Source organism: Elephantulus edwardii, unplaced genomic scaffold (assembly GCF_000299155.1).
Source record: "Elephantulus edwardii isolate Elephantulus edwardi_28Jun2011 unplaced genomic scaffold, EleEdw1.0 scaffold00117, whole genome shotgun sequence".
In the NCBI taxonomy this organism is placed as follows: domain Eukaryota; kingdom Metazoa; phylum Chordata; class Mammalia; order Macroscelidea; family Macroscelididae; genus Elephantulus; species Elephantulus edwardii.
In genome coordinates this window covers 6,818,436-6,830,910 of record NW_006399867.1, presented here as the reverse complement: position 1 = coordinate 6,830,910, position 12,475 = coordinate 6,818,436, and the positions used below count along the sequence as shown (strand labels likewise).

The 12,475-nt window shown below is 42.2% G+C and overlaps 2 protein-coding genes across 3 annotated transcripts in view; both read left to right on the top strand.

Moving 5' to 3' along the window:
- The first annotated feature begins 621 nt into the window (after positions 1 to 621).
- On the top strand, positions 622 to 1,202 carry LOC102868407 (microsomal glutathione S-transferase 3-like). Its single transcript, XM_006892662.1, has one exon. The coding sequence runs from the start codon at positions 637 to 639 to the stop codon at positions 1,090 to 1,092; it is 456 nt and encodes a 151-aa protein (XP_006892724.1). The 5' UTR covers positions 622 to 636; the 3' UTR covers positions 1,093 to 1,202.
- Positions 1,203 to 10,538: 9,336 nt separating this feature from the next.
- Positions 10,539 to 12,475, top strand: part of CCP110 (centriolar coiled coil protein 110kDa) — a 28,600-nt gene continuing 26,663 nt past the window's right edge. For both annotated transcript variants that reach the window (XM_006892661.1, XM_006892660.1), the window contains exon 1: positions 10,539 to 10,679. In XM_006892661.1, the coding sequence (XP_006892723.1) occupies positions 10,539 to 10,679 (141 nt within the window). The remainder of the gene's footprint in view (positions 10,680 to 12,475) is intronic.

Sequence of the window (12,475 nt, the reverse complement as noted above, 5' to 3'; positions counted from 1 at the left end):
GATGTGTCAAATACCAGGTCTAGGGAAACATGAATAAACAAGGTCATTAAAGTCCTTACTCTTGTAAAGCATACATTGTCATGTGGAAAAAGAACAGTGTTAGTAGCAGAGCACTCATTGTAATGTAGGTACTTGAGCCCTGCAAATGTTCTATATGAATTCTCTCATTTATGCTCACAACAGCTTCAATAAACATAAGGTTGAAACCAATGTGACTCCATCTTGCTGACTTACTGGTCCTACTCGGGTAGTGCCTTTGTGCAAGTCTGTTTCAAGAATTAGTAACTCATTTGGCTAACATATAGCCGACATTTGAATATTCCTAGCACGAGTGGCATCCATTCCTTAAACAATATGCCTCTGGAAACTCTATGAACTTTGATAAATGTCCATAGATATAGAAAGGCTTCAGGCCTTTTGTTCATAGGGTCGCTGAGTCATGCTCAACTTGAAGGCAATCAACAACAACAATAGACGTGGTTTATGACCCACTCTAGAATGTAGTTAATTGTTTAGATCAAGCACAGCCTCCTCGCCCTCCCCCAGGCCCAAGGCGCCGCACTCCTGCACTGCACTGAGCTGCTGCGGCTTACACCGGTCTGCGCCAGCAGAGAACGAAGGTGATCCAGAGCCAAGATGGCTGTCCTCTCAAAGGAATATGGTCTCGTGGTTTTAACCGGTGTCGCCAGCTTCATGATGGTGGGCCATCTAGCCATCAATGTCGCCAAGGCTCGCAAGAAGTACAAGGTGGAGTATCCTACCATGTACAGCACGGACCCAGAAAACGGGCACCTCTTCAACTGCATTCAGCGAGCCCACCAGAACACGTTGGAAGTATATCCTCCCTTCTTATTTTTCCTCGCTGTTGGAGGTGTTTACCACCCGCGAATAGTGTCTGGCTTGGGCATGGCCTGGATTATTGGACGAGTTCTTTATGCTTATGGCTATTACACAGGAGAACCCAGCAAGCGGAGTCGAGGAGCCCTGGGGTCCATCGCCCTCCTTGGCTTGATGGGCACAACCGTGTGCTCAGCTTTCCAGCATCTCGGCTGGGTTAAAACTGGTTTGGGTGGTGGGTCCAAATGCCATTGAAGAGTTAGAGGTTTAAAGCTTCTCATTCATCTTGAATGTCTTACCTTAATTTTCAGTTACATAATTTTTTTTCTAAATATAATAAAACCTGTCTGGCGTCAGCCTCATACTGAAAAAAAAAAAATTGTTTAGATCAGATACGGTAGAAAAAGGGAAGATTACTCAAGATTCTGGAAAATGCGATGACTGCCCTAACTGGCCAATGATGAATGGGTAAATACACTACTCCTCTCTTTGTTCGGGGCTGATGCTACTTTAATCTTCAGCTCACTTTCACTGCTGTGTGCATTTTAAATAAATCATATTTGCCATACACTTCACTAGTGTTGTTTCTGCCCCAACCCCCTTGTGGATCTTTCAGTAAGTAGATACTGTCTTAGATGAATGGTGTTATAGAGGGAAAAAACAATAACTACATGTGACCAGGAGGGACTGATCCTGAAAGAAGGACATCGTGCTTGGAAGGGTGGAGGGATGGTGCAGGAGAGGAAGACCCAGATGAGATTGATTTATTCAGTAATTGGGGCAATGGGGGTAGTTGTGTCAGTGAGGAGACTGGCTCAGGACAGGGCAAGCTTCAGAGTCTTACATAGGAAGGCATATAAAAACACAATACTCTGGTTACTAAAAGTCAAGAAAAAAGCAGTTTATTCCAGCATGCTGTAGATAAAGAATAAGGTAGATAAAGCGTGGGAGAATTGGACAGCTGACAAGGCAACTAAAAAACTCCTGAAGGTTACATCTTCAGAAAGAATTTCTACAAGTTATGGAAGGTCCATTTACATCTTGGTAATAATGAAAAGAGTTACTCAGGCAGTTGTGGTTTCTTAGATGAGGGATTTATTTATTTATTTTTTAAATGTTTACAACTTCAAGTCTTCATCTTATCAGAGAATAATATCCAGGATATTTGAATATCATAGAACTAGATTAAACCACTTAGTCCAAGTTGGTAGGGTGTAGAATTGTAAATAAAGCAGGACATAATTGATTTTAGAGACTGCTTTGATTTTTCCCCCCCCTGCTTTACTTTTAAGATGTCAATACTATAAAGTGCAGAATGAAAGCTTTGCTAGCAAGGTAGGTGAAACTCAGAATCAAGGCATGGAGGTTCCTATGAATTGGCTACAGGATTTCAGAATCCGCTCAGTATTTAAGAGTTATTTCTGCCTGGCAGCATTATGCTTGCTTTACACGAAAACATTCATTTCAGTCGTCTTAGTCAGCATTTTTCAGGTCCTAAGGGAATGAAAGAATATAGAACGAGAGGCCTGGTTTTATTGCAAAGCTGTAACAGATTTTGGTGACTCATAGGCAAAAAACAGGCTAGTACTTGAAATCAATGGAGCAGTTAATGATAAAACACACATCAAGCTACCCCAGTTTTAGGCTTGTGACTTTTTCAGTGACTTCTCCCAATCTTATTTCTTTTATGTTGTTGTTATTGTTGCTTACCATTGAGCTGGAACCGACCCATACATAGCTCACCCTCCAGCGGGTTTTCAGAGGCAGTTAATCTAGCACAGAAGATTGCTAGTGTCCCGCGGTGCAGCTGGTGTTCTCGAACCATGTGGCTTCAAGATTGCAGCTTCTTTGCTAGTAGGGCCACCAGAGCTCCCTATGTTTCTTTTATGAGAGGCCAATATTTGAGTTTATGTAAGATGTAAGAATTGTGCAAGGATTATCTCGTTTTCTACAAAAATATTTGGCACAAGTAGTATCACATTATCCATTTTCATGCCGAAAGTAGGCCCTGGAAGGAGAGATGATAAAAGACAAATTTAAACTAAATTATACACTGCCCTTGAGTCCATTCTGATTCATGTGGACCCTAAAGGACAGGGTAGAATTCCCTACAAAATCTTTACTGAAGCAACTGTCACATATTTCTTCTATAGAACTACTGGTGGTTTCTAATTTATTTTTCTTTTCTTTTCTTTTTAACTTTGTGTGTGTGTGTGACGTCAAATCGGATCTGATTGGTACAGGCGGAGATTGTCCCTCCTTCCAGAGCAGAGTATTTGGTGAATTTGAACCGTGCACCTCTGGGATTGCTTCTTGCCACTAGGCCATCAGAGCTCCCCTGAACTACTTACTGGTGGTTTCTAATGGCTGGCATTTCTGACAGTTGATGAGCTCCTAACTTCTGTGCCACCAACACTCCTTCAAGACACACTATTGTTGTGACTGTCAGGCCCAGACCAAGATCAAAGGAAGAGAATAAAGGATTCAAAGAATATCAACATGTCAGCAAAGGGAGTGAACTGACCTCACACACTTGCCTAAACCACAATGAAATGCCCCTGCCTTCCCTCCCTAAAGACCCTTACTATAACCCTTCCAACCCACCTTAGGACACGGTTTTCCCCTGGTGTGTCTCTCCTTTAATAAAGCTTCTTTAGCTTGCTTTCTTTCTCTGGTCCCTTCCTTGAGTCCTTGCCTTTACATCCAGTGCGAAGACAGAGACCTATTGCAGACACTCCAGTCGGTTTCAGAGACAGTAAGTCCCACAGGAGAAATAATTTAATTCATAAAGATAAGCTTAAAATTTCTAATTGTAAGAGTTAGTCCCTGTGGGCTTTTGACTCTTAGGGGGCCTCTCTGGTGGTTAAATTTCTCCGGTTCCTTCAATCTTCGGCTGCTAACATTTGGGGGTTCGAATCCATCATCAGGGGATCTGCTGGAAAAGGATGAGAAATATCCTTCTATGCAATTTACAGCCACCAGAAACTCTCTAGAGGTTCAGTGAGATTGTTCCCACTCCATGGCAATGAAGTTTGACCCTTAGACACCCTCTTACTGCTTAAAAGAAAAGAGAAAAATTTTTTCGTTCCATAAGACTACCTCCCCCAGCATGCACTGCGCTGGCGCAGAGTTACGTCCTCCATCAATGGGCCAGTGAGCGTACCCCCCCGCCCCAGGCGCACAATGCATCTTGGGGATTGTAGTTTTCCTGGAGGTGCCCACCGTACAACGGTCGTGTAAGCAAATACCGGAAGTGCCTGCCCTGGAAGGTGGAGTCTGGGCCGCGGCGGCGGCGGCGGTTGCCAGGATCCCGCTTTGCCGCCGGAGACCCGTAATATGGCGGGGAGGAGGAGGAGGAGAAGGTGGCGGTGGACCGATCTGCGCTCCGTCGGCGCCCTTTGAGCCATTTGCTTTCTGACACAAGGTCCAGAGTGAGCGGAACCAACCTGGCGAGGCTGTGAGGGTGAGTAGGTGTGTGTGTGTGTGTGTGATAGAGGGGTCGGCATGCGGGAGAGGCGGAACTGGCGCCTCCGAGGGCGGGTTCCACGCCGAGCCGTGCCCGAGGGCAGGTGCCGTGCTTCAGGGCCGGGGAGGCTGCGCGCGGGCGACCTGTCGCGAGGGTGATGCTCGGATGATGATGCTCCGCGTGCTCAGCCACTGGGACCTTCTCTAAGTTGTTCAGGGAGGTGGGCGTGGGGTACCCATGCGTGATTCAAGGCCGGACAACCTCCTCCTGTGGATACAGCTGGGGCTGCGCTTCTCTCCTCCAGCCTCCTCCCCCCCCCCCACCATGCTGCAAAGGGAGCGCCCCAGGGGGTGGCGTGCGCTGGCCATTTCTAACGCCGGTTACCACTACCAAGGGCCCTAGGAGCGCTGTTTACTCTGCCATCTCGCCTCTCTGGGGCATAATAAGCATGACAGTAATAGAGCCGGTTCTCTCGATCGCCACTGATGTTGCTGGGGTGTTCCCCCCGGTTTGCTTTTCTGATCTGGCTGGAGTGCCAGCCCTCCATACTTTACGTCCAAGCACTTGGCAAGGCACCAGAGGGTTGATGAGATGCTCAGAGGGGTCTGCAAAGAGCGTCACGAGCAAACTGTGGTGTCCCTTCCCGTGGTTTGAAGTTACACTTAACTCTTACCCGGATGCAAGCATAGTCACGCTTTTCAGGACTTCATCCTCGTCATCAGAATCATCAATATCATTGCAGTCTGCATTTATTGGTGTTTTCTGAGCCCCTGAGCTTTGCTAATTGCCCCCCCCCGCCCCCAAGCGTTGTCTCATTGGATCCTCCCCAGATCCCTTTGTTATTGTTGTTGTTCTTAGGTGCCATCGAGTCATAGATGACTTATAGGGACCCTATGAACAAAAGACCTGAACACTTGTATAACTTTCTTCGTTTCTACAAGTTCATAGAGTCAGGCTATTTTGAAAGTGGATGCCACTCCTGATTCCAGGCTTGTTTTAATCAAGGAGCTCCACCAAACACTGTCCACCATAGGTAACCATAATCGCATTTGACACATCAGTGTCACCGTGTTTAGCATCACAGCAACCACGAGTTACCTCTGCACAGCAAATGGACAGACCAGTGCTATACCACTTAGAAGAATGTTTGACTAAAAACTATTAAAACCAGGCCTGAGGGCCACATATTAAAATCACCTCCCTTTGGCTTGGTAGCATCACTTTCTATCCACTAGGCCAACAGAGCTCTATGTTGTTGTTGTTGTTAGGTGCTGTTGGGTCGTAGACAACTCATAGCAATCCTATGAGAAAGACCTGAACAGTCCCTTTGAGAGAGATATATACTGAAATTTTCCTCTTTTTACAAAGGAAAAAACTGAGGCATGCAGATGGTAAGTGCTTTGCACAAGTGCCCAGATGAGAAATCTCTCCCCAGCAGCCTCTCCTGAAGTTTGCCTCTTGACTGACTGAGTAGGACAACAACCAGCTAGATGCTGAATGACAAGGCAAGATATGGTCTGTTACTTCTGCCATGCCCATCAGTGACGTCGCTGAAACTGTGGGCTTTACCTGTGGGGTTTGCTCAGAGGCTCAGCTGTAGAATGGTCGAGTAGTAATCCTGTCAGGTAAATGGAGAAGACAGGGCGTGCCTGAACCTGTTGCAGGTGACAGATTATTAATTGAAGCGGACCAGGTAATGTTGGTCGTAATTGTGCTGTTTCCTCCTGCTTCATAATATGGATAAGAGCACTCAAGTGTGAAGTGTTGCCTTTGGAGTTTAGAGTTATCAGCTTGGTAACATCATCCTACAGTCATTTCTACTTTCCCTTCTACCTTGCGACGGTGTGCTGTTTCTCTCTCCCTTTCATCTTCCTCCTACTTTACCTTGTTTGAGCTACTTAATCAGTTTCTTCCATACTTTTTATCAAATGCCTTCTTTGTGGCAGACACTGTTCTTGCTAATTGAAATTCAGTGGTGAGCAAGACAGAAAGGACCTGGGCTTATGGAGCTTATGTTTTGGTGGAGGAAGACAGAATCTGAGAAAATACACAAGATAATTTCAGATAGTGGTAAGTGCTATTTGCAACAGCAGAGTAATCATGAGCGAGGCACTAATTTGGATGGGATAATTAGAGCCAGCCCCTCTCAGGAAGTGACACCTGAACTGAAGATGAAGGATCCAGTCCTCCAGGATCATTTAATCATATTCATAATCTTTAAATTAGCACTTCTATTTCAATGTTTAACTCACTATCATGTGCTGTAAATTATGCTGTGGCCAGGTTTGCCAGCATGTCCTGCTTAATGGACAAGAAATTTACTTTTCTGAAGCTGTGAGGTGTATGTTACTGTGTATGTTACTGTTAAAATAAAAAGGAAATACTTTTTTTTTTAATTTCCATAAAAGTATTTTCTTTCCATAACCCTTCTCAGCTTTTAAAATAAAATTTTCTATGCTGTGTTGTTGTTTGTTGTTAAGTGCCGTCGAGTCACAGGAGACTCTTAGCGACCCTATGAAGGATCGCTCAGTGCTTGGGTGTCTCTCATCCTGGATGCCACTCCTGCTTCCAAGCTTGTTTTAATTGGGGAGCTCCACCCCACTCTCTTTCTGCATTGGGTAACCAGCCATTAACGTATTTGGCACATCAGTGTCACAGTGTTCAGCCTCACAGCAACCACAAGTGACCGCTGTATGGCAACTTGTACACCAGGGCTATACGACCTAGAGGAATGTCTGAACAAAAACAATGAAAGACAGGCCTGAGGGCCGCAGATTAAAAGTCACCCGCCTTCGGCGTGGTAGCATTGCCTTCTGTCCACTTGGCCAGCTGATCTCTCTCTATGTTGATGTTATTGTTGTTAAGTGCCATTGAGTCTTAGCGACCCTATGAAGGAGAGTCCTCAACGCTTGGGTGTCTAAATAATGTAAATTCTCTGTCCCTGTCATACTGGATAGGAGCCCTAGTGGCGCAGTGGTTAAACACTTGGTTCCTACGTGAGAGATTGCTGATTCTAACCGACTAGTCACTGAGCAAGAGAGAGATTTGGGAGTCTGTCTTCGTGACATTTATGACCTTGAAACCACGTAGGGCATTTTCACTGGTTTATGTGCATTGGTATTAATTTGACAGCAGGTGATGTTGGATATATGGATTGTATTAAAAATATTTTTAAGTGTTTTAACAAAAAATGGGACCATTTGAATTTCTTTGAAATCTTAATTGCTGCATCTTTTGGCTGTTAAGATTACTTTAATGTGGGTTAAATTATAGACTGAAAAATGAGGTATTGTTAAGCAGTACATTATTTGGGTTTTTGTTTGCTTTATGACTATATGCTGCAGACCGAGGGTAAAGTATTTTTAATAATTATTAATAATGAGACAGAAGAATGAGATAGAACAGAGAGCACAAAGACAGGGGGCCAGCAGTTCTGCCTGAAGGGCCCCATTCCAGCTTCCCTGTATCTTTATTAAAAATTATCAGGAAGTGAATCACAAAGAGAATTCAATGCAGATGAAGCCAAGCTCTTTCTATTGAAAACCTTCTGCTTGACTCAGGAGGGAGGGGTCAGCAAATACCATGCAAGAATCTGGTAAACCCTTAAAGATGATTGCCTCCGTTTCTCGGGGTGAATTCTAGCTTGAACTGTGCCTTCCCCACATCCTGAAATAGCATTCAGTTTATTACAAATATTTAGTATTGGCTTCCTATAACTACATGCTTGCAAAATAATCCTATATGTACTCTGAGGAACCATTTCTTTGAAATAAAAATCTATAAATTAAACATAGAAATTATTATAATTGAATGCTAGAAGTTTTATTAGTGATGACTACCATTTGATGAAAAGCAGCAGTTTATCTTTTCCCCCATCATTTAATGATACTTTTGAATATTTTTTTTCTTAATTTCTAGTTGAGCTATAATCTGTCTGAGACATTTGAGTGTACTGAATTTTTTAAAGCCTTGAGGCCTGGGATGATGTCATAGTCTTATTTCATTTTTTCATATCCTGCAACATGAATTGAATTTCCTGTCACCTCTTTTTTTTTAATAAGGTACTTGTTTTAAAAGGAACAGTATTGTGTTATGTTGTCTGTTTTTCTTTTTTTGTTGTTGTCTGTTTTTCATACACTTACTGATTATGATTCTTTTTTTAAAAAATTTTTATTATTTTGTGTGTGTGTACCATCAAATCAGATCTGACTGGTACAGGAGGAGATTTTTCTTCCTCCAGCAGAGCATCTGGTAGATTCGAACCACGTACTTCTAGGATTGCAGTGCAGCTTCTTGCCACTAGGCCACCAGAGCTCGCCTGAGTATGATTCTTATGTTACCTCTTATTTCCTCCTTGTTTGTTTACTAAAAACAGAATCACATGCACTAGTATGCAGATGGGCATACTTTTTGCTATACAAGATGTATAGCTAATCTTTCCTGGTTAACTTGAGTTTCATTACCACTACAGTTTCCTAGAAATTGTGTAATTACTTGGTTTACTGTTTCAGGATTAGGGTTATGGTCTCAGGTTTCAACAGTTATGCATTCAGATAAACACCTGTTCTTCACTTACCAGTTCTCTCATCATCAGACTTTTACAACCATAGTAAAAGCCTCATGTCTATTTTGTGCATTAATGATGTTTATCTGGCAGTTAGAAATGCCAGGGTAACCTTGGCTTCGATGGTTAAGGTAATGTGTCAGTTTGGTTATGATTCACAGTGGTTTGACAGTTAATGTAAGATAATTGTTTGACAACAGTTTTGTAATATAATTATCTTCCATTTTGTAATGTGATCTGATTATTTTTCACACAAAGCCAATTTTCTAATACTGGCATTGGCCTTTGGAACCTAAACATGATGATAAATGAGAAGCGGGGCTAATACGATTGGTACCAAACCCAAGAGATTTGGTTTTACAATCTCTGACAAAGTTGGTTAGTGTCCATAGAGTCAAAATGTATTAAGACTGTGCTCCGGAATAGAAAAAATAACAAAATTCTCTTATTTAAATAGCCTTTTAAACTTCCTTTTCTTTTTTAAATTGGGGTTATAAAAGCATCTTTGCCTTCATATGGCAAATTGTGCTATGGTGCTAAAGCCTATTAAAGAAAACAATATTCTCTTTTATAATTTAAATTTAGTAAAGTGGCGTAAAACTGTTTCCTTGAAGTAAGTTTTGTTGGTGTGTTCCACGTATGTACTTTTCTAAGCTAATCACATTTAAAGTTTAATTTATATGAGACTATTCAGAAATATTTACTATATGAAATAAGCCTTGTTGTTGTTATGTGCTGTCGAGTCACTTGTGACTCATAGTGACCCTATGTACAACAGCCCTAAACTCTGCTCTGTCCTGTGCCAGTCGCACTGTCTCTGACACTCCCATCCCAATTATCCCAGTCACTGACTCAATCCACCTCATAGAGGGTCTTCCCCTCCTGCACTGTCCCTCCACCCTCCCAAGCATGATGTCCTTCTCTAAGGACCGGTCTCTCCTCACAACATGTCCAAAGTATGTTAGACGGAGCCTTAGAATCCTTGCCTCCAAGGAGCAGCCCGGTTTAACCCTTTCCAGGATGAATCTGTTTGTTTTCCTAGCAGTCCATGGTATTCTCAATACTCTTCTCCAGCACCACAGCTCAAAGGCATCACTTCTCCTTCTATCCTCCTTGGTCATTGTCCAACTCTCTGGTGCATTACAGGTGATTGCGAAGACCATGGCCTGTATCAAATGCACCTTAGTCTCCAGAGAGACACCGTTGCTCTTCAGTACTTTGGAGAGGTCCCTAACAGCAGACTTTCCCATGGCAATGCGCCTTTTAATTTCCTGGCTGCTGGTGCCAAGAGTGTTGACTGTGGAGCCAAGCAAACTAAAGCTGTGTACAATCTCAATCTCTTCACCATCCATCCTGATGCTGCCAATTGGTCCAGTGGTGAGAATCTTTGTCTTCTTGACATTGAGCCTCAATCCATATTGGAGCCTGCAGTACTTGACCCTCTGCAGCATGTGCTTCAGGTCCCCTTCAGTTTCAGCAAGCAGGGTTGTGTCATCTGCATACCCAAGACTTAGTTCCTGATCTGTGAGTAAAACAATTCTGTGCTGGTCAATTCTCAGAATAAAATTTCTTACAAAATCTACCAAATAAGATCTGAATGGATTCTACCTACCCCCACCCCTCAGCACATTAAAAAATGGCATTTTCTTCTCTTGTAGTGTGACTGGGAAAATGGAGGAGTATGAGAAGTTCTGTGAGGAAAGTCTCACCAGATTCCAAGCAGCATCTCTCTCTAAGGAGAGTTTCCTACCTCCGCCGTCGGAAGGCGTCTCACTGATTCGCTTCCATGGAGTGGCTGTTCTTTCTCCACTGGTAAGTGGTGTTCCTTGTTTTTAAAAACCTGTTTCCCTTTGGTGAACTAATAAATTACTTCAGCTTTTCTACAATAAGTTGGTTTTCAGCCAGCCTAACACACATTTTTAAAAATTTTGGCATTCAGGTCAAGACTTTGGAGTCCTGGGTAAATGAGATGTATGAATAAGGAATTTAGTTTTTGGAAAATTAATGTTGAACTCACTGTTTGAAAAATGCCAACTCAAAGGCCTTTTTCTTTTTCTGTTCCTAAGTGACATTGGGTATCTTAGCTTAAAGTCTAAAGATGTCTAGTCTAAACAGCAGAGCCCAAAGTCTGAGGGCAGGCTCAGGTTCCACCCTGAGTCTACCTACTAATGTACTACTCACTCCTTGCTTATCCTTACTTGCTTAGGCACTGAGCATCTCGCAGCCTTGTTCTCTTAAGCTCTAAATATAACTGTAACTGTGCTGAATTTTAGAAGGGGTGAAGCTTTATCTAATGGAAGCTGCTTTTCGTGGTTCTAACCTACAGAGAGTATAGCAGAGATGCTTAAAACCCCTGGTAAAGTCTTGAATATAGACTTATTAGAATTTTAGACTTTTAAGAAGAGCAAGTTGTAAAATTTAGCAATTATTATTATCTTTTTTTGTTTGTTTTTTTTTTACGTACTGTTGAATCGAATTCAGGAAGATTCGATTCAACATCTCTTCGTGGCACAGGAGAGATTGCCTCTCGTTTTCCAGCACAGCATCTGGTGGATTCATGTTATTATCTTTTAAATGAATAAAATGACCTTAAAATATGTTCCATAACAAACTGGAAAAAATGCCAGTACGTATATGATGTATAAAGAGAGCTGGTTTCTTTAATATTTCTATAATATTTCTTTAATTTTTTTAAATAAAGCTCTGAACAAGTCAAGAAAAAACTTAATAAAAAAGTAGGCAAAGAACAAAAGTAGTACACAGAAAACCAGAATAAAGAAAGGCTTGTAAACATTTGAAAAGATGCCCAACCTTTACTCATAATAATGAGAAATACAGACAAAAAATGAGTTGCATTTTTCGTTCAGTAGGTTGAGAAGAGCTAATATTGTTCCTTGGGCTGGGGTGTGTGGGTGTGTACTTCTCTTGAGATAGTAAGTTGATACTCTTTGTTTTCCTGTTTTAAGTGGTTGTGATTTGAGCCACACACATTTTGTTTCATAGCATTAGTTACAATGTGCACACTGTACTCATACTTTTTTCTACTTCCCACTAACCGTATAGGGTCAGAAGAGCAGCATTTGGCTAGAGATAAAGCCCTGAAGTCAGGAAAGGGTTTCATAGAAGGATTAGTGGAAATGAAAATTACAGGGAGGAGGTGGGAAAGCTAAATGCTAATTTTTGATAATGCACTTTAGTAACTTTTCAGAATTTACAGGTACATAATCTTTGACTCAGCAGTTTCCTTTTTGGAGATTATATATAACAAAAAGCTCATATAAATATATACAAGTTTGTAACTGTATTATTTGCAATTACAGAAGATTTATTAACAATTCAAATGTATGTTAATAGTGGACTTGCTTAACTCTGTGTTTTACAGACTCTCATCCTTGACATTCCAATGAGTAGGGCTGTTCTTAGTGTGCTGAACAATCTCAGATGTGACCATCTCTGTGTAGGTAGGGCATGTGCTCAGTGGCAGGCAGAGAAATGGGTAAAAGCTAGATTCTTAAACAGGAGAGCTCTGGTGGCCTAGTGGTAAGGAGCCTTGCTGTTGGCCAAATGCTGTTGTTGTTGTTATGTGCCGTCGAGTCGTTTGCGACTCA